Source organism: Pristiophorus japonicus, chromosome 18, assembly GCF_044704955.1.
Source record: "Pristiophorus japonicus isolate sPriJap1 chromosome 18, sPriJap1.hap1, whole genome shotgun sequence".
In the NCBI taxonomy this organism is placed as follows: domain Eukaryota; kingdom Metazoa; phylum Chordata; class Chondrichthyes; family Pristiophoridae; genus Pristiophorus; species Pristiophorus japonicus.
This window is the reverse complement of record NC_091994.1, coordinates 48,420,897-48,443,560: the sequence shown is the minus strand read 5'-3', so window position 1 is coordinate 48,443,560 and position 22,664 is coordinate 48,420,897. Positions and strand designations below refer to the sequence as shown.

The following is a 22,664-nucleotide window of genomic DNA, read 5'->3' as shown; positions in this document are numbered from 1 at the left end:
GAGTGCATCATTCTAAATTCATGCACGTCATCCACCACCGTGGAAAGCCTCCGTGCGATCTTTGCAACCCATGACTTGCCGGACATCCCGGTTAGTGATAATGGCCCATGTTTCACAAGCTACGAATTCCGAGAGTTTATGTCGGGTAATGGCAGCTACCACGTCAGGACTGCGCCGTTCAAGCCGGCCTCCAATGGCCAGGTGGAATGTGCGGTCCAAATCATTAAGCAACGTATGCTCAGGATTCAAGGACCCTCCCTACAATGCCGCCTATCGCGCCTCCTGCTGGCCTATAGATCCCAACCGCACTCGCTCACGGGGGTCTTGCCCGCAGAGCTATTAATGAAACGGACACTCAAAACTCAGTTATCCCTCATTCACCCAGCCTGACCAACATAGTTGAGGGCAAGTGCAAGTCACAAAACGAGTACCATGACCGCAGTGCGAGGGGGAGATGTATAGAAATAAGTGATCCTGTATTCGTCCTCAATCACGCCATGGGGCCCAAATAGCTCGAGGGTACTGTAATTGACAAAGAAGGGAATAGGGTCGTCGTGGTAAAACTCAACAATGGTCAGATATGCCGTAAGCATCTGGACCAAGTAAAAGAAAAGGTTCAGCATCGACACAGAGGAACCTGGAGAAGACCATGAGATGGAGCTCATAACACCGCCAGTGTACGAGCAACAAGAGCATTCAGAAGAATGCACAGTCCCTGCGGTCAGCCCGGACAGGCCGGAATCACCACAGGTGACAGACACTCACGTCAGTGTCCAACAACCAGAGCCCCAACTGCGGTGCTCCACGAGGGAGCGTAGACCACCTGAAAGACTAAACGTATGATCCCAATAAGACTTTGGGGGGGGGGGGGGGAAGGTGATGTCATTTATGTAACCTCAAAATAACACCACTGTATTACTGTATACACTCAACCTAGATGCACACCTTGACCACAAGGAGTGAACTTGTGGGAGACACTCCTTACCTGGATCACACAGGTATATAAAGGGAGATCCCACGCAGGGTCATCACTTGGAGTCCTGTGAATAAAGAGTTAAGGTCACAGAGTGACCTTGTTCCCAGAATGTGCCTCGTGTGGTTTCATGCTATAGAGTAAGGACTTTACAGTTCATGTGTTTTACTTAGCCAGTCTTCAGCTTTCCAGCGAGAGGAAAGTTCTGTGTTGTTAACGTTTAGTGCTGACCAGTTCAGTCAGTTAAAGGATAGGGCGTGCTGCGTAGTTCTAAGAGGTGTGCTTCAATTTTTGAGTCTACGGGGGTTGGGTTTCCGCTGGGGTTCTCTCGATTGCCACCACAGCTTTGATAGAAGAGCTATAGAAGCCACAGGAAAAACATAACACAACACCATTTGTGCCAATTTTCTGGGGTTTATGCGTCTCTTCCACTGAAGTTACATTGGACAAGCAGGTGAAGCCCCATGGAAATTCATCCCCTATGTTTCATCATAGGCAGTCCCTCGGAATCGAGGAAGACTTGCTTCCACTCCTGAAGTAAGTTCTTTGGTGGCTGAACAGTCCAATACGAGAGCCACAGACTCTGTCACAGGTGGGACAGATAGTCGTTGAGGGAAGTGGTGGGTGGGACTGGTTTGCCGCACGCTCTTTCCACTGCCTGCGCTTGATTTCTGCATGCCCTCGGTATTGAGACTCAAGGTGCTCAGCGCCCTCCCAGATGCACTTCCTCCACTTAAGACGGTTTTGGGCCAGGGACTCCCAGGTGTCAGTGGGGATGTTGCACTTTATCAGGGATGCTTTGAGGGTGTTCTTGTAATGTTTCCGCTGCTCACCTTTGGCTCGTTTGCCATGAAGGAGTTCCGAGTAGAGCACTTGCTTTGGGAGTCTCATGACTGGCATGCGAACTATGTGGCCTGCCCAGTGGAGCTGATCAACTGTGATCAGTGCTTCAATGCTGGGGATGTTAACCTGGACGAGGACGCTGATATTGGTGCGCCTCAGGCGGCCGAAGGCTGCATTGGCACACTGGAGGCAGTGTTGGATCTCGTCGTCGATGCCTACTCGTGTTGATAAGAGGTTCCTGAGATATGGGAAGTGGTCCACAGTGTCCAAGGCCATGCCATGGATCTTGATGACTGATAGGCAGTGCTGAGCAGTGAGGACAGGCTGGTGGAGGACCTTTGTCTTACGGATGTTTAGCGTAAGGCCTATGCTTTCGTACACCTCATCAAATACGTCGACTATGTCCTAGAGTGCAGCCTCTGTATGTGCGCAGACACAGGCGTCATCCGCGTACTGTAGCTTGACGACAGAGGTTGAGGTGGTCTTGGACCTGGCCTAGAGATGGCACAGGTTGAACAAGTTCCCACTGGTACTGTAGTTTAGTTCCACTCCAGCGGGGAGCTTGCTGATTGTGAGGTGGAGCATGGCTGCGAGAAAGATTGAGAAGAGGGTTGGGGCGATGACGCAGCCCTGTTTGACCCCGGTCCGGACGTGGATTGGGTCTGTGATGGATCCGTTGGTCTGCGTGTCGTCGTGGAGCAGGCGGAGGATGGTGACAAACTTCTGGGGGCATCCGAAATGGAGGAGGACACTCCATAGACCCTCGGGGTTGACAGGGTCAAAGGCGGCCATGTATAAGGGCTGGTGCTGCTCCCCTATGTTTAGAGAGAATGTGAGTGGCATATTTATTATTTTATATATTGAGCAGAGTAGAGAAATGTATGATTCAATGTTTTACACTGTATACTGTTCGTTCACCTGCCTTATTTGAATAAAACCACTAGTTGGTTTCAGAACTTGAACCTTGGCCTGGTAACACTATGTTCAGTTTGTCTTTTAAAGGAGAATCACATGAGTCTCACTATCATTTACAAACATAATGGCCAGAAAAGAGTATATGCCAGACCATAGGGGGCATAAGGACTGCTTACGAGAGCAACTGGCAATGGTGAATCTGAGAAAATATCGAGCGTAAAAATTTTTACTCACATAAACATCCAGATGACAGTTTCCTTAAGTAGTCTGGAACTTCAGTGTGACTTTGAGTTAGTGCAGTCCAGGTCAAACAATGAACCCAAATCAAATTCAATCATATCCTGAGGAATAGAACGATGCTCAGCACATTTTCTTATGGCCTGAGAAAGCAGAAATCATCAAATTGTTATACCACTTTGTACAGGCTAAAACTATTGTCTACATATTGATACAGTTAAACTAATATATAGAAGCAGAAAAATAGCCAATATATGAATAAAGTACAATAACCAAACATATGCCATTTAGAAACAGGCCAACTGTGAGGTATTGTTCAATAAATTCCTGATACCCTTTGTGCTGGTTCCTTACTTTTATTCATTTTGATTCCAACTCTTTCCTAAAGTATATTCTCAGCTTTAATAAGAAAATAAGGAAACCTGTTACAGGGAAGGGTCACTTGGTTCATCAAGTCCTCTTATTACACAGACCATATCCATTGATGATAGACTCATAAGAACTTAAGAAATAGCAGGAGTAAGCCATTTGATCTGTCAAGCCTGCTTCGCCATTCAACAAGATCATGCCTGATTTTCTACCTCAATTCCAACTTCACGCACTATCCCCATATCCCTTAATTCCCTTAGTTCCCCAAAATGTATCAACCTCGGTCTTGAATATTCTTAACGACAGAGCGTCCACAGCTCTCTGGCGTAGAGAATTCCAAAGATTCACAATCCTTTGAGTGACGAAATTTCTCCTCATCTCACTCCAGGTCAAACAATGAACCAAAATCAAATTCAATCATATCCTGGGGAACACAACGATGCTCAGCACATCTTCTTATGGCCTGAGAAAGCATTGATTGCCGATAAATCCCCAGGGCCTGATAGTCTGCATCCCAGAGTATTTAAGGAAGTGGCCCTAGAAATTGTGGATGCATTGGTGGTCATTTTCCAACATTCTATAGACTCTGGATCAGTTCCTATGGATTGGAGTGTAGCTAATGTAACACCACTTTTTAAAAAAGGAGGGCGAGAGAAAACAGGGAATTATAGATCGGTTAGCCTGACATCGGTAGTGGAGAAAATGTCAGAATCAATTATTAAAGATGCAACAATAGCAGCGCATTTGGAAAGCAGTGACAGGATCGGTCCAAGTCAGCATGGATTTATGAAAGGGAAATCATGCTTGACAAATCTTCTAGAATTTTTTGAGGATGTAACTAATAGAGTGGACAAGGAAGAACCAGTGGATGTGGTGTATTTGGACTTTCAAAAGGCTTTTGACAAGGTCCCACACAAGAGATTAGTGTGCAAAATTCAAGCACAATGTACTGGGGGTAAGGTATTGGTATGGATAGAGAACTGGTTGGCAGACAAGAAGCAAAGAGTAGGAATAAACGGGTCTTTTTCAGAATGGCAGGCAGTGACTAATGGGGTACCGCAAGGTTCAGTGCTGGGACCCTAGCTATTTACAATATACATTAATGATTTAGACAAAGGAATTGAATGTAATATCTCCAAGTTTGCAGATGATACGAAGCTGGGTAGCAGTGTGAGCTGTGAGGAGGATGCCAAGAGGCTGCAGGATGACTTGGATAGGTTAGGTGAGTGGGGAAATGCATGGCAGATGCAGTATAATGTAGTGAAATGTGAGGTTATTCACTTTGATGGCAAAAACAGGAAGGCAGAATATTATCTGACTGGTGACAGATTAGGAAAAGGGGAGATGCAATGAGCCCTGGGTCTCATGGTAGATCAGTCAGTGAAAGTTAGCATGCAGGTTCAGCAGGCAGTGAAGAAGGCAAATGGCATGTTGGCCTTCATAGCGAGGAGTTGAGTATAGGAGCAGTTGTACAGGGCCTTGGTGAGGCCACACCTTGAATATTGTGTACAGTTTTGGTCTCCTGATCTGAGGAAGGACATTCTTGCTATTGAGGGAGTGCAGCGAAGGTTCACCAGACTGATTCCCAGGATGGCAGGACTGACATATGAAGAAAGACTGGATCGACTAGGCTTATATTCACTGGAATTTAGAAGAATAAGAGAGGATCACAAAGAAACATATAAAATTCTGATGGGATTGGACAGGTTAGATGCAGGAAGAATGTTCCCGATGTTGAGGAAGTCCAGAACCAGGGGTCACAGTCTAAGGATAAGGAGTAAGCCGTTTAGGACCAAGATGAGGAGAAACTTCTTCACTCAGAGAATTGTGAACCTGTGGAATTCTCTACCACAGAACGTTGTTGAGGCCAGTTCGTTAGATATATTATAAAGGGAGTTAGATGTGGCCCTTACGGCTAAAGGGATCAAGGGGTATGAAGAGAAAGCAGGAATGGGGTACTAAAGTTACATGATCAGCCATGATCATATTGAATGGTGGTGCAGGCTCGAAGGGCCCAATGGCCTACTCCTGCACCTATTTTCTATGTTTCTATGTTTCTAAATGGCCTACCCCTTATTCGGAGCCTGTGACCCCGGGTTCTAGATTCCCCAGCCAGAGAAAACATTTTCCCAGCATTAACCCTATTAAGAATTTTATATGTTTCAATTCGATCATTTCTCATTTTTCTAAACTCTAGGGAATATAGGCCCAGTCTACTCAATCTCTCCTCAGAGAGCAATCCCTTCATCCCAGGAACCAGACTAGAGAACCTATGTTGCACTTCCTCTAAGGCAAGTATATCTTTCCTTAGGTAAGGAGACCAGAACTGTACACAATACTCCAGGTGCGGCCTCACCAATGCCCTGTATAATTGTAGTAAAACTGCTTTACTCTTCTGCGCTAATCCATTTGTCATCATCATAGGCAGTCCCTCGGAATTGAGGAAGTCTCGCTTCCACTCTAAAAGTGAGTTCTCAGGTGGCTGTACAGTCCAATGTGGGAATTACAGTCTCTGCCATAGGTGGGGCAGACAGTGTTAAAGGAAAGGGTGGGTGGGGAGTCTGATTTGCTGCAAGCTCCTTCCGCTGCCTGTGCTTGGTTTCTGCATGCTCTCGGCAATGAGACTCGATGTGCTTAGTACCCTCCCGGATGCTCTTCCTCCACTTAGGGCGATCTTGGGCCAGGGATTCCCAGGTGTCGGTGGGGAAGTTGCACTTTTATCAAGGAGGCTTTGAGGGTGTCCTTGAAACGTTTCCTCTGCCCACCTGGGGCTCGCTTGCCGTGTAGGAGTTCCGAGTAGTGCGCTTGCTTAGGGAGTCTCGTGTCAGGCATGCACCGATGTGGCCCGCCCAACAGAGCTGGTCAAGTGTGGTCAGTGCTTCGATGCTGGGGATTTTGGCCTGATCGAGAACACTGATGTTGGTGCGTCTGTCCTCCAAGTGGATTTGTAGGATCTTGCAGAGACAGCGATGGTGATATTTCTACAGCACTTTGAGATGTCTGCTGTATATGGTCCATGTCTTTGAGCCATATAAGAGGGCGGGTATCACTACTGCCCTGTAGATCATAAGCTTGGTGCCAGATTTGAGGTTCTGGTCTTCAAACATTCTCTTCCTCAGGCGAACGACGACCGCGCTGGCACACTGGAGACAGTGTTGGACTTCGTCGTCGATGTCTGCCCTTGCTGATAGTAGGCTCCCGAGGTATAGAAAATGGTCCATGTTGTCCAAGGTCATGCCATGGATTTTGATGACCAAGGCGGGTGGTGGGGGGGTGGGGGGGGAGTGCTGGGTGGCGGGGTCAGGTTGATGGAGGACCTGTGTCTTACGGATGTTTAGCGTAAGGCCCATGCTTCCGTACGCCTCAGTGAAGGTGTTGACGTTGGCTTGGAGTTCGCCCTCTGAGCGTGTGCAAATGCAAGCATCGTCCACGTACTGTAGTTTGATGGCAGAGGATGGGATGACCTTGGATCTAGCCTGGAGATGGCGAAGGTTGAACAGGTTCCCAGGGGTTCTATAGTTTAGTTCCACTCCAACAGGGAGCTTGTCGAGATTGAGATGGAGCATTGCAGCAAGGAAGATCGAGAAACGTGTTGGTGCGATGACACAGCCCTGCTTTGACCCTGATCCGGACGTGGATTGCGAGTGTGGTAGATCCGTTGGTCAGGATCCCGGCTTGCATGTCATCGTGGAGCAGGCGGAGAAAGGTGACAAACTTTTGGGGCAGCCGAAACGGAGGAGGACGCTCCATAGTCCCTCGCAGTTGACAGTTCAAAGGCGGCCATGTACAAGGATTGATGCTGTTCCCTGCATTTCTCTTGTAGTTGGCGCGGTGTGAAGATCATGTCCGTTGCATTGCGACTCTGGGAGATTGAGGAGGATTCTTGCAATGACTTTCCCAGTGGATGACAGCAGGGAGATTCCTCTGTAGTTACCGTAGTCGGACTTGTCCCCTTTTTTGAAAATCGTCACAATTACGGCATTTCTGAGATCTCCTGGCATGCTTGCCTCCTTCCAGTTAAGAGAGATGAGGTCGTGCATACATGCCAGTAGTGCTTCTCCGCCATACCTTAGTGCCTCGGCAGGGATTCCATCCACTCCTGATTCCTTTTTGTTCTTGAACTGATGGATGGCCTTTTCTACCTCGTGCAGGGTTGGGGTTTTGCTGAGATGGTGGCGGGTAGCATACTGTGGGATGGAGTCAAGGACACTCGCGTCGAAGGCAGAGTCTCAGTTAAGGAGATCTTCAAAGTGTTCCTTAACATCTGGCCCTGACTGCCTCGGTGTCCTTAACGAGTGCCTCTCCATTCTTGGCCAGCAGTGGGGTGGGGCCTTGGGTGCTTGGGCCATAGGTGGACTTGACTGTGCTGAAGAAAGTCGCACGTCGTGGTTGTCAGCCAGCTGCTGGATCTTCTGTGCTTTCTCCACCTGCTATCTATTCTTTAGGTCGCGGGCTTTTTGTTGGACCTCGGCCTTCAGCCGCCTGTAGAGCTGCTTTGTTGCTCCTGAATTGGGTTGCTGCTTTAAGTTCAGAAATGCCCTGTGCTTGCGGTTTATTAGCTCCTGGTCATTCTCTTCAAACCAGTCTTGATGTTTCCTGGTAGAGTAGCCGAGCGTCTCTTCGCAGGCGCTGGTTATGGAGGCCTTGGGGGCAGACCAGGCATTGTAGGCACTCTGCGGCTCGGGGTCATTGACGACCACCAGGTTGGCAGTGAGGCACTGCCTGTATTGGGCTTTCTTAACTGGATCTTTGAGTGCCCCAGCGTTGATTTTTCTGCGACATTGTTTCTGTTGTTGTCGCTGATTTGGGGCTATATTGATACTTACTAAGATGGCGCCCGGGATGGCAGCTCCATAGGGAGCTCTGTTGAACATCTTTACCCGTGCCCATCTAAAGCCATCCTACACCGTCTCTCCACATTATCTTCCCCCACCACCGTTTAAGTTTAAGTTGAAGCTTAAGTTCCCCCGGCCCTAATCGCAGGTGCATTTCCTATCCCCCAAAGCACAATCCATTTGTAACAAAAGCTAACATACCATTTGCTTTCTTAATTGCTTGCTGTACCTGCATGTTAACTTTCTGTGATTCATCTACAAAGACACCCAGGTCCCTCTGAATGCAAACATTTCTCAGCCTCTAACCATTCAAAAATATTCTGCTTTTTCGTTTTTCCTACCAAACTTCACACTTCCCCACATTGTATTCCATTTGCCATGTTCTTGCCCACTCAGCCAATCTGTCTATATCACTCTTCAGCCTCTTTGCGTCCTCCTCACAGCTTACTTTCCTACCTAACTTTGTATCATCAGCAAACTTGGACACATCTAAGCCATTAATATATATTTTAAATAGCTGAGGCCCCAACACCAATCCTTGCGGTACCCCACTAGTTATAGCCTGCCAACCTGAAGAAGTCCCGTGTATTCCTACTCTCTGTTTTCTGTCCGTTAACCAAGCTCCACAGCACCTCCTTTCCCCTCTTCCTCGAATTCCCACTCTCTCCACATTCCCATATAAAACATTCTGTTTAAGTGCACTCTGTTTAATACCACTCTGTGCAGACCACTATCCAATCTATTCAATCACCTGAGGGAAAAGACTTCAAAACATATTTTTAAGCACAAAGAAAGTAGACCAAACTCCTCTCATCTCCTTCTATGTTCATATTCTCCATCTCGTGATGTGTTTCCATCAACTTTTCCAAGCAACAACAATTCCAATAACATTCTTTGTAACCCTTGAATAATATGCCCATGGGCTGTAAATCTCTCAATATAATAAGCCTCATCAATTATAATTTCTCATTTTTCGTCCACTTAATTTTCAACCTGTATTTACAGACCTAATCTCAGACACCTACAGCCTTCTTATTGCAGAGTTCAAGGTCAAACTTTCACAGCTGGAGAAAGATGTTGACCTCAAATAACAGTTAAGGATTCTATCTCTTGATTTTACAATAGCACAGACTACTTCACATTGTTAAACAGTTCTTTTATCCAAATTACATCATATATTCAAGCCTGGCAAATGCTCTCTACAGGTGACATTTCCATGGGAACCATTATGGGTTATTTGACCATCTGTGTCTTCACTCATCTCAATAACCCTTCGGTGCTATTCGAAGTAGATCATTGCTGTTTTGGAAGGAGTTCATGCACACATAGTTTTGCTGGAGGCCTTGCCTCTAAGTCAGAAGATTGTGGGTTCAAGCCCCACTTACATAACTTAGGCTAATACATCAGTTCAGTACTGAGGGAGTGCTGTCTCTTGGATTAAACCAAGATCCTATCTGCCTCTCAGCTGGATGTAAAAGATCCCACGTCACTATTGAAAGAGTAATATACTAGTGCCTATGTTTATCCCTCAACCATCAGCACTGAAAACAGATTATATGGGGCCTGAACTTGATCAAAGCCAAGTTCCACCCATTTACCGTCGAAAAGACCGCTAAGATCCTGACTATTTTGGACCGAAGTTTGGTGAAAAAAGAAAGAAAAAAGCACCCGGCAGAAAAAATGGGCGTTACATGACAACTCTGGGCAGTAGAGGGCAGTAGGTGGGATTCTGGGCGGCGAATGCAATCCTGGAGCAAGGCTGGAGTCAGTCCTCAGAGAGGGGGGAACGCATTAAAAAAAATGTTCAATAAATAGAATCAAAACATCTCAAAACCTTCAGAGGACCCTTTCAAACAAAACTGCTGCAAAAGAATTAATGAAAAAAATCTCACTAACCTTTTCTTGCAAGTCTTCATACCTACCGTCCTGGTAAGACCTGCTTCCACATGCCGGTCTTTTCTCTTGTCTGAGCGGAGGACCGCTCGGATGAATCTTGGGCGGGAGGACGTTTTTTGGCGCTGCACGACAGCGGAAACTACCCAGAGGTCCTTTCAAACCGTCGATATGAGGGCCTCACCAATGTCGCAGGGAGGAGAGAGCACAAAAAAAACGGGGAGACCGCCGAGAAAACTCGACAGCAGCTGGCAGTAGGGTCATCAATTTCGGGCCCCTTGTCATTTACCTCAGGACTGTTTGTGGGACCTTGCTCTATACAAATTGGCTGCCCGGTTTCCCTACATTATAATAATTATTACACTTCAAAAGCATTTAGTTAGTTGTGATGTGCTTTGGGATATCCTGAGGTCATGAAAGTTGCTATATAAATTCATGTTCTTCTTTCTCAGACCTTACCTCTCTCAATCTTCCATCACTCATACAATTTATAGATTCTTCAAACCCAAACTTGGAATCTTCTAATAATTTCTTGACTCATTTAGATTTCTCATGTAGTCTTCAATTTGTATCCAATGTTTTGCGTGGGCCTTACATTTCTCAATAAAAAAAAAATCTGGATCCACATCAATGGAACATTACCCGACTACATTATAAATGTCACTAAACCCACAACCGTTAATACACGATCCACCCACCATTAGTGTTGCAACATAAGGCAAAGATCAAAACCACTTTTTATTGTGCTCTTTAACTGATCTTACATCACTTGTAGCCACAGTGGTTTGATTATAAGAGCTTACAAAGAAATGCATAGGAACCACTTATTCTCTCCGTTAGTTCCTGGTGCTGTTATTCACAGAAGGAGGCCTTTTTACTTTCATCTTTCTTTAAATTTAATATATTTGTTATTAAACTTACAAACAAATCCACTAACCAGTCACAACACTCTAGTAGTTTAATGATTTTTTCTCTCGGGTCAACTGATTATTTAAAACATTCACAGAAAGTCATTAAGAGTCTCCAAACCTAGCTACTAAGAAATCCACACAGGTAGAGTTTTGGTTTGCCTGATATGGAGTGCACCAGACCAACTGAAAGTATTTGGCAAGGTTCCATATAAAAACTTCATATTTAAGCTGAAAGCTGTCAAAATTCAGACTTAACCCTGAAATTGGATAAGAAATTGGCTAAAGGGAAGAAATCAAGTACTTGTTAGAGCAGTTACATTAAAGGTGGGGTGAAGATTTGAATGCGGTGCCCCAGGGATTAGTGTTTGGACCCCTACAATTTACAATAATGACAGACATCCGGCTTCAGCCTGATGGAAAGGTCCATACAGGGCAGCTTGCAACTTACCAGCCTTGGAGATCTAAATGTACATATCCAATGCCGTGCACTAGGATTATTTATCCCCACAAAGCTAAGAGTCATGCCACAGTGTGCTTATTCCTCTTCAGGATAATCTGTAATAAGTTAGTATAGGCCAGACCTTACTCTAAGCCTTGGAGGAAAATAGACACCGCTGACTATTGTATAGCCCTGCTCGCTCTTGAGTGAATTAACAATTTTTAATGTACCTAGCTCACATCAGTACAGTTAATGTAGTTGCATGAGGTATTGGAATCGGGGTGTCATTGGGCACTAGTTTACTAAATGCTAAGGTACTATATTGCACAGGGATAATTATTAGTCATGTCTAACAGTTGATATCATCTTTTAGGCAATAGACCATGAAGATCGTTCTGTTTGTGGTGTGTGCGTTGACTTGCATTCTGGCTGCAGTCTCTTCATTCACCTTTGACCCTGCATTGGATGAAGATTGGATAAGCTGGACATCACTTCATGGGAAACAGTATGGAAAGGTAAGAAACAGAAGACACATGTGAGGTATACAACTTGGAAAGCGAACCATTATTTGATCTGTTTGCTTCTGTTAAAATGAAACAAGTCCAAAATTCTCAACAAGTCCATAAAAGACTCATGGTTATTGCTATTTGTAGAGCAGGGTTTGAAGTATCATTTTTCAAATTGTAAAAGTTAAATGCTGAGAATGACTGGTTTGCTCTGTAAAACGAAAGGAAGAAAGACTTTCATGACCTCAGCACGTCCCAAAGTGTTGCACGCCAATGAAGTACGTTTGAAGTGTCGTTACTCTTGTAATGTAAGAAATACGACAGCCAATTTGTACACAGCAAGGTCCCACAAACAGCAATGACATAACGGCCAGATTTATTTTAGGGATGCTGGTTGAGGAATATTGTGGGAGAGCATTGGGGAGAACTCCCCTGCTCTTCTTCAAATAGCATCATGGGATCAATTACGTCCACCTTAGAGAACATCCAAAAAACAGCAGCTCTGACAGTGCAGCACTCCCTCAGTACTGCACCGAGAGTGTCAGCCTAGATTATGCGTTGTAGTCTCTACTGGACATAAGCCCACAACCTGTTGCCTCAGAGGTGAGAGTGTTCCCAACTGAGCCACGGCTGACAATAATAACCTGCTAAAATTGAGCAACATGCAGCTTTGAAATTAACAATTACGTAGAAAAGAGGAACCGTCATTTCTTCACTAAAAGAAGAATATCACACCTATCATGTCATGCTGTACAATTCCATCCTCCTTGTCTAACTGCTCAACACTTGTTCGTCACAATTGAGATTCATTTTGCCATCTCTATTACCGCACCAAAACAATCTCACGTCAATTAGATGCTAATCCATCCCTGAGCTGTTATTGTTCTTACATTATCCAATCCCAGCTTTGATGCCTCTTCTAAATTTGCAGATGACACCAAATTGGGGGGGGGGAGGGAGGGCGGGGAGGGGGATAGTCAATACTGAGGAGGATTGCAACAAATTACAGGAGGACATTAATAAACTTGCAGAATGGGCATAGAATTGGCAAATGAAATTCAATACAGATAAATGTGAGGTATTTACATTTTGGTAGGAAGAATAGGGAGGTGAGTTATTACTTGGAGGGTGCAAGTCTAGGTGGGGTGGAGGAACAAAGGGATCTTGGAGTGCAAATTCACAAATCACTAAAAGTTGTGACACAGAGGTCTAAAGACTGTATAAACTGCACATTATACCAGAGTATTGCATCAGCACTGTCCCATATTTAGAAGAATGGCTTCTTCTGTATGCCAGCAGTAACAGTAAACGGTAAGCGAGTTGATTAAGAATGCATTTAAAATTGGCGACTCCTGGCACATGGAGGTGCTCTTTCCCCATGATGGGCTCTCAAACTTCAGCCATGCACAGTCTGAGGTCGCGTTCCACTGGAAAGGGAAATTAGAAAGAGACTGGTGATCACTCTCTCATATGTCCTGTCATCATCATAGGCGGTCCCTCGAACGAGGATGACTTGTAGTTGGCTGAAGACTGACTTTGGCCAAGCACGGAGGGAAGACTAACATTCTTTTAAACGAAGGATTGGGATGTGGTCTGGGAAGTCCGAAAATAGTTTGTGACAGCAGTGCGGAGGAGGCTGAAATTCATAGAATCATAGAACCTTACAACACAGAAGGAGACCACTCTTCCCATTGTGACTGTGCTGGTTCTTTGCAAGAACTGTCCGATTAATCCCACTCTGCTGCTCTTTCCCCATAGTCCTGCAATTTTCTCTCCTTCCAGTATTTATCTAGTTCCCGTTTAAAAGTTACTATTGAATCTGCTTTCACCACCCTTTCAGGCAGTGCATTCCAGATTATCATAACTCACAATGAAATTTCTCCACAGCTCACCTCTGGTTCTTTCGCCAATCACCTTAAATTTGTGTCCTCTGGTTACCGACAGATAGAATTTCTCCTTATTTACACTACCAAAATCCTTCATGATCCTCTGTACACAGATAGCACAGTGGTTCACACATTTTTGTTAATTTTCCATGTAATATTTACACAAAGTTTGTAACTTCGAGTTAGAATTTGGTCTCTTTCACCGCCTGGTTTCTCGGCAGTATTGGCCGTTTTGGGCGAGAACCGGGTTGGCGAAAAATTCCCTACCTGAGGCACGCCAGTGGTTGCGAAGTACCAGTGGGGAGAGGACCGCCGGCGTGCAACGTCCACAGATCTCCCTGGCACAATCTTTGGCTGAGCGGGGACCGTTGGTATATTTTTTTAAATTTATACCGTCCACGAGGATCAGTGGAGCTGGGCGGTAGGTAAGTAGGTCTGCAAGAAAAAGGTACGTGATTGGTTTTTTACTATTTATTTTCAAAATCTGTTGGGGTGATTTAACTTAAAAATGTCTTGGGAATGTTTTGGGGATTTTTTAGTTAGGTTTTTTAAAAAATTATTTTTATTCTTTTTTTGGCGTTAGTCTCAGTGTAAATTTTTATAGATTTTTTTATTTTTCGCCCATTTTCTTTAGGCACCACCCAATCTAGCCAAAATTGCACTTTTCCACCCAGATTGAGGGTGCAAGGCCCATATTTTTTGCTGGGCGGATTTTAAATTTTTTTGTCGGGAACTTTTCGCCGGCGATTATCTTCCCAGTCTTAGCGGTTTTTTGGGTGGCAATCAGGTGCTGGCGGGCTTTGGGGAAATTCTAGCCCATCATATTTTAAACTAACAACTTCAATCACAATCTAAATTCTTTGAGCAGAATGCTGCCTTGTAACCACTCCTAGCTATCTCTATTCTCTGTGTCAGATCTGTTATTCTGGTCATGTGTCTTAGTGCATTATAAAATTATCTTTTTTTTTTGGTGTTATTACATTTAGAACGAAGAAAATTGGAGGAGAATAACATGGCAGAAAAACCTCAAAAAAATTGAACGTCATAACCTGGAGCATTCAATGGGTAAACACACATTTCGCATGGAGATGAATCACTTTGGTGATATGGTGAGTCATCCATACAGTAACTATTTATATCAGTCACACCCTACTTGTAGTGTCAGTTTGGCCGAGCTTGTAGCACACTTGATACAGAAGATTGTGAGGTCAAGCCCCACTCCACGACTGAGGGAGTGCTGCTTTGTGGGAGGTGCTGATTTTCAGATGAGACATTAAACCAAGACCCATTTACCAGCTAAGGTGGATGTAAACTTTTCAAAGAAGATCACGAAGTTGTCCCAGTGTCCTAGCCAATATTCTTTCTTCAACCAAACCACCAAAAACAGAGTATCTGGCCATTCATTCATTTGCTGTTTGTGGGACCTTGCTCTGCACAAACTGGTTGCCACGAATATCTACAAAAGAACAATGACTGCACTTCAAAGTAGTTTATTGGCTGTGAAGTACTTTGCGATGTTATGAAAAAGTGCTACATAAATACAATCCAAGTTCTTTCTTTACCGGTCAACTGCAATGGCTCTTATTAATCAATCAGAACTATTCCTTAAATTATCCCATGGAACAATCCAATATGGTATTGAATTACGTTAATTGTGAATTTTCAACTAATAAGATCACAAGATAGATTCAGCACATTCTTCTCGAAAACCAAACCCACCATATTCCTCCAAAGCTTGAAGTATCATCTAATTCTGAAATAAAGCAGCATCCAAGGTGTACTCGGCGCCTTTAATCCAAGCATCTAATTAATCGCTGAACTAAATAACAGTCACATAACTGACCGAAGGTCACAAGTGCATAGCTTGCAGTATGCAAGGTGCAGCGTTCATGATGATAAGCAATGACCTTTGCAAATTGACTTGTGGACCGCATTGTGTGCTGATCTGGGGAGTGTTGGAATGCTCTAGTGCGCTTGCTCCCTGAGTCATTGCTATATTTGGATGGTGAAGCTTGGTGCACGGACCGTTTATCACACTTCTTTGTTCATCACGGAATTCTGGAAGCATCCAATCGCTGTGGTTCATAGATGGCAGGAGCATTAATGATTATAACATAAAACAAAGAGAAATCCAAAATACATCTATTAATATCATCAGTGCAGATGCAAGTTGGAATGATTAATGTTGAGAAAATAGTTCCTCACAGAAAGGGAGAGAAAATATCAACAGGTGAATGACTCTGGTTACCTCAGGAAGGGTATTGATAAAGATCTAAAAGATGCCTATCACTCCAGCAGTTAATGGTAAACACCAGAGGACTGGGGCAGAGGGAGGCAGTGGGAGGGATTCTGACAAGGTGAGATTGAGAGTGAGGTTCAAGCCACACTACAGAGACTTGAGCACACAATCTAGGCTGATACTCCCAGTGCAGTACTGAGGGAGTGCTGCACTGTCAGAGGTGCTGATTTTCAGATGAGATGGCCCTAGAGGATTCCATGGCAATATTTTGAAGCAGAGCAGAGGACTTTTTCCCCAGTGTTCTGGCCAATATTTATCCCTCAACCATCACTAAAACAGATTTCTGGTCATTATCACATTGCTGTTTGTGGAACCTTGCTGTATGCAAATTGGATGCAGCATTTCCTAACTTATAACAGTGACTACACTTCAAAAGCACTTCATTGGTTGTAACACTCTAATTTTAATTTTTTATTTTCTTTAGACCAGTGAGGAATTCAACCAAATCATGAATGGATTTGTTCAAAGAACCCCCCAGAGTACCAATGGGCCAAGGCTGTATCAGTATGACGTTGTAGAAGTTCCTCAGACCATCGATTGGCGTGGACAAGGATATGTCACTAAAGTGAAGAATCAGGTGAAAAAAAACATTCTTAAATAGTTTTTCTGTTCCAAATGAGTTAAGTAAATGACAGCCCAGTCTCTTTGTTAGACTCTTTGAAGAGTGTTCATTGTTTTTCTGTCAGAGATTTTTGTCAAAGATTCAATGAAGAAAGTCACATAGAATATCAAACACACTAAAGAACAATTTGGGTATGATGGTGGATTATTTATTAATATTTCAACCACTAAAAGATTGACACATACCTCAACTGAAGGAAAACATTGCTGCCATTCACATATGTTGCTGTCCCATTGGAAATGCTAATTGAAGTTATACAGCTGTATTTTAGTTACAGTTTCAGACAGAAGACCTTTGGTCCATTTAGCTCACCTAGCTACAGTATTCCCTAAGTGCATTTCCAATAACCTTGAACCCAACTGTTGCCAAAAACCTGTCTAGTTCCTTCTTGAAACCCATTACAATCTCTTGATCCATCACCACTCGTGCCAGTAATCGTGTTCACATAACTACCATCATAGTAGCAGTGCAGAAAATTTCTTAAATAACGATTGTTTATTGTGGTGAATGACACGACATTGAATCACAGATTATATTGATCTGTAATCCAGAGAAACAGAGTGACTTTAATCACATTAACTGCTTGCATTACCAGGGTTGCTGTGGCTCCTGCTGGGCATTTAGTGCGACTGGGTCACTAGAGGGGCAGATCTTCAAGAAGACAGGTCAACTCATCTCGCTGAGTGAACAGAATCTCGTTGACTGTTCCCTTGGCAACAAGGGATGTCATGGCGGACGAGTAGAAGAAGCCTTTAAGCATATACAGCGCAATGGCGGAATAGACACCGAGACTTCCTACCCCTACACTGGAATGGTAACAGCTTCTTACTTTATAAAAGGACAAAACCCATCATTTTCTAAATTTTTATCCAAGTAAGTGACTATATTAGTCACGTGGTGTTATAAGGAAGTTATTAGATCTGACAAAAATACAGATATTTATTTTCTTTTTTTAATCTCTTTCCTGTTTTAAAAGTTCTCACTATGGTTACCCTCTGTCTCCTGCTTTTAAGGCAGTATCTTCGGAACATAGGAACAGGAGTAGGCCATTCAGCCTTTCTAGCCTGCTCTGCCATTCAATGAGATCATCGCTGATCTGCAACCGAACTCCACATATCCACCTTTGCCTCATATCCCTTAATACATTTGGTTAACAAAAATCTATCAATCTCAGATTTAAAATTAGCAACTGATCTAGCATCAACTGCAGTTTGCGGAAGAAAGTTCCAAACTTCTACCACACTGTGTGTGTAGAAGTGTTTCCTAAGTTCACACCTGAAAGGTCTGGTTCTAATTTTTAGACTGTGCAGCCTAGTCCTAGAATCCCCAATCAGCGGAAAGCGTTTCTCTCTAGCTACACTATCTGTTCCCTTTACTATCTTGAAAACTTTGATCAAATTACTCCTTAACCTTCTAAATTCTAGGGAATACAACCCTAATTTGTGTAATCTCTCATCGTAATTTAAACCTTGGAGTCCAGGTATCATTCTGGTAAACCTACGCTGCATTCCCTCTAAAGTCAACTAAGGTGTCGTGCCCAGAACTGCTCACAGTACTCCAGGGGACCAGAATTGGTCGACATACCGCCCCCCCACCGCCCACGTACTGCCCAAAAATGCGATTTTGGTCAAAAAACACCTACATACCTCCGACATACTGCTTGCCGATATATTCATCATTGACATACCGCTGACATACTACTGGAGCGGCATACCGCCCTGGAAAAGGTGGTTTTACGCGATGTCAAATGGGCGGAGTGCACGGAGCCACCAGTTTGGAAATCGTGAATGTCAGCTAAAGCAGTATCTCTGTATTTCTGAGGTGAACAGTGATTTTACTGTGCAATTTAGAGTGGAAAAGGTATTTTAATTGTTACTGAGTAACTTATTAAGATAGAAGGTATTTTAGTTATATTTTTTTCATCGAAAAATATTGTGGAGATTTAAAAAGAATGGGGCCTGTACTGTCTCAGTCTGTACTGCTGACAACCTGTCTGATGGAGAAACCAGATGTGAGAAGGTTTATTGAGCAGAGTTATAGAGCTGTGTTTTGGAACCCCGATGACCGTTAGCCCAAAAGTTTGACACTGTACAAGAGTGCTTAAATTCAATTCAAACATTTATGTTAAAATCTCAAAAATATACAACAATTTGAAAACTTAGTCAAACTTATAACTATAAAACAACTGTAACAACTTTAACAACTTTAATAACAATTTTAACAAAACTTTTCCAACTTTAATAAGCTTTTACAATTCAAATTTCAATTACTCAATGAACAAGTACAACAAAAAGACCATTTACTGTCCTCGGCCACGACCTCGGCCCTGTCCTCGACCACGTGCTACACCACCCTTGGGATTATTCCCCCCTTTCTTACTCCCGCCCTTCCCTTTCCCAGTGCCCCTGAGCCTGGATCTCCCCGTGGTGGTACCAAGCCGGCGTGCAGCACCGTACCCCGAGTGCTGTTGTTGTCGTTGGGGGTCAGACATTGCAGGCCCAATAATGGGGCCTCAGGAGAAGCTCGTGATGTGGAAGGTACGGCTTCAGGGCTGGAAGATGATGTCAGCTCCCCACCCTTAGGTGCTGTCTACCTGACTACTATGGCACGGAGGATTCCGCGCCATGTCCCGATCCCGTCGATTGCCGCATGGCTTCGACAGCGTCGGCAGTTTGCTCCATCGTGGTGATCATATGTGACATATCCTCCGAGTGTCGCTCTGATAGAACCGCAATGTCTGCGGCTATCATAGTCATGGTCTTGAGCAGCTCTCGACCTATATCGACGCTGGCCTGTGACAGACACATCATGTCCTGGTACACGCTTACAGCAACCGACCTTTGCTGCACCAACCTCCGTCGCTGCGGCAAAGGCACTGCAACACTGGGCGTGCCTTGCTACGCACGGCTTGGTCCCACAGAATCAGAGGAGCCATGGGAGAATGCCCTGAATACAGACTCCGTGGTGGAGGATGTTCCAGCTGTCCCACATGGAGCTGGTGTATCCTCCCCCGTCTCCACCCCCACCTCTACTGACTGCAGGATCAGCGGCTCTTCCTCTTCCTGTACCTCTTCGTCTTCCTCATCTCTGCCAGTGGTGAAGTCAGGAGAGGGCTGGGTGATGCCAGAGGTGGAGGCAGTGGGTCTGTCGCCTGTGTCAGTGTTGTCTGTAAGTACAAAACAACATTTAAAAAAGCTTGGCACCAGGGGAGGGGTCAGGGTTACATGAGTACAGTGTACAGTGATTTATCGCAGGCTTACTTAAATGTCCACCACTGCTGCAGTACTGCATTACATATCGCATACAGACAGACAATACATATATGCATTGCGTTACATGCCCACAACATTGCAGTACATCACGAGGCCAACATTACAGTGCAATAAACGTACATTACATCAGGCCAACATTATAGTTACAGTTACATTGCATGACATGAGAGGACTACAACACAGACTGCATTTTATTCAACTTACCATCTTGTGTGGGTGGGTCAGCTCCAACGCCGGTGCTGACACAGTTGCTATCCCCAACCAGGGACAGGGCATGAATCTCGATGTCAGTCAGAGGCTCCTGGGTTGTGGGTCCTCTCCCCGTACGCCGCTGATCGGCTGCTATTGCAGATGTCTTCTTCTGCAGAAAGGAAAGTAAATCAAAGTAAAAATCTTCAATCCATTTAACATTGCAGATACACAAGGTCTCACACACACAAAAAAAACCCCACTGCGTTGATCCTCTTGTCATTGCCTGAAAGCCTGAATACATCGCTGTAACCTTAAGGTAAATAACATCATCCGTATGACACAGAACCTACATTTACATGGGGGGGTGCATAAATAAAATCATTACTTACTCTTGAAATCCTCACCAGGCCATTCCACCTCTTACAGCATCTTTCCCTGGTGCGTTCTATGGTACTTTTGGAGGACACAACCTCCCTGATCTCATCCCATATCCTGTTGTACTCCTTTGGTGGGGGCTTTCCACGACCATCCTTTGTTAGCTTGGAGTACCTCTCTGTAATATGCTCGAGAAGGGCAGGTAGCGCTGTCTCGTTTAAGGTGGGCAGCCTCAACCTCCCGTCCTTCTTGATGTTCCTATGCTTTGATTTTCTTTTAAAAGATTTCCATAATATTTCTGTTATGATTTTTGGTTTGTAAAATATGTCTTATGCTTCAAACTGTAGAATTATTAGTTGTTAGGAATATTTTTTAACTCTGCAATGTGTTTTTAAAGTAACTGCCTGTCGACTAGCTTGCTGCTCCTTCTCACTCTCTCTCCCTCTTCTTCAACTCACTGCACATGCGCGGTTGACCCCTGACCCCCTGAAATCGCAGGTAAAACGCTTCTGTAAAAACAACGGGGGTGGGGGCGGGGAAATCGCGCATGCGCAGTTCAGTGTCGTACCGTCCATCGAAGAGAAAGTCGATCTGGATCGACGACTAGGTAACATACCTATTGCAGACCGCTGGCATACCTCCGGCATAATGCCGGAACAATTTTGACCAATTTTGTCCTCTTCGGTCTCGGCAGTATGCCAGCGGTTTGAAACGATGCACCGCCAGCATCCCGCCGAGAAATGGGCGGACCTTATGCATCAACCAATTTCGGGCCCCAAGTCTAACCAGGGTTTTGTATAGCTGCAGCATAACGTCTATGCCCCTGTATGCTAGTCCTCTATAAAGGCCAGCATTCCATTAGACGTATTCCATTATTTTCTGTACCTGTTCATGACATTTTAATGATCTATGCACCTGGACCCCGAAGTTTCTTTGGACCTTCACTGTTTTTAGTTTTTCACCATTTAGAAAGTAACCTGCTCTATCCTTTTTAGATCCAAAGTGGATGACTTCATATTTGCCTACACTGAAATCAATTTGCCACAGATTTTCCCCTTCACTTAATCTGTTGATAACCCTTTGTAATTTTATGCTTTCATCTACACTGCTTATAATGCCACCTAGCTTTGTGTCATTGGCAAATTTGGATAGGTGGCTTTCTATGCCATTATCAAAGCCGTTAAGAAATACTGTGAATAGTTGAGGCCCCAATACAGATCCCTGTGGGACAACACTAGTCTCATTATATTTTTCCCGTTTTCCGGTAGCTCATTACGACTCCTATTAGTCACTGATGTAGAATCTTCCTGATAATCAAAGTAGATCAGATCAATTGTTCTACCCTCATGCACTATATCAGCTCACCAATACATTGGGAGTGGTCGGGGTGGGGACGGAACTTATTACATATCAATGTTAACAAATGCTCCTGACACAAGGGTAGTTTGCCTGACAGTTACAACAGAACCATAGACATTTCAGCATAGAAGGAGACATTCATCCATTTCTATGCCGGTTCTTTGCTAATACAATTCAAAACGAATCCCACTGCCTTGCTTGCTCTTCACGGCCCTGTCACTCCCACTGCTTCAAGTATTTATCTGCTTTTCCATTACAAAATGCAGTGGTGCTTCCCTCAACTAATTCCAGTGGCAAAGCACTCAGTGCTCCAAAAGTTCTCCGGACTTCTCTCTGCACTAATCTAACCTAATACAATCTAATAATTGATGATTCCCCAACCGGAGAAAATAATCTTTCCCTATTCACCCCATTAATCTGTTATAATTTAAACTCTCTGTTACATCTTCTCTGAGTACCTTCTGCTCCAGTTACTCCCAACAGGTAAAACATATGTGCCTGTAACCTCCTCTTAGAGTTGACCTTGATTGGACATACTCCTGAGTTCTGGGCAGGCAGCTGTGGACACTTTACATTCAGAGTGACATTGAAAATAATCCACAACACTTCTTTTCCCAGTTTTCGCCTCCCCTCACCCCAAAGGCACTGATTCACCATAACGTATCATCAAATCAGGTGATGGAGTACAGTAGTGTAGTGGTTCAGTGACTGGACTGAGGTTTTGGACTAACAATCCAG

At 44.3% G+C, this 22,664-nt stretch overlaps 1 protein-coding gene across 1 annotated transcript in view; it reads left to right on the top strand.

Annotated features, from left to right (window-relative positions):
• LOC139228699 (procathepsin L-like) overlaps positions 1–22,664 on the top strand; it is a 37,702-nt gene that overhangs the window by 5,363 nt on the left and 9,675 nt on the right. Inside the window, exons 2-5 of the mRNA XM_070859963.1 lie at positions 11,789–11,930; positions 14,794–14,916; positions 16,531–16,683; positions 17,324–17,542. Of these exons, the coding sequence (XP_070716064.1) occupies positions 11,799–11,930; positions 14,794–14,916; positions 16,531–16,683; positions 17,324–17,542 (627 nt within the window). The 5' untranslated portion in view covers positions 11,789–11,798. The remainder of the gene's footprint in view (positions 1–11,788; positions 11,931–14,793; positions 14,917–16,530; positions 16,684–17,323; positions 17,543–22,664) is intronic.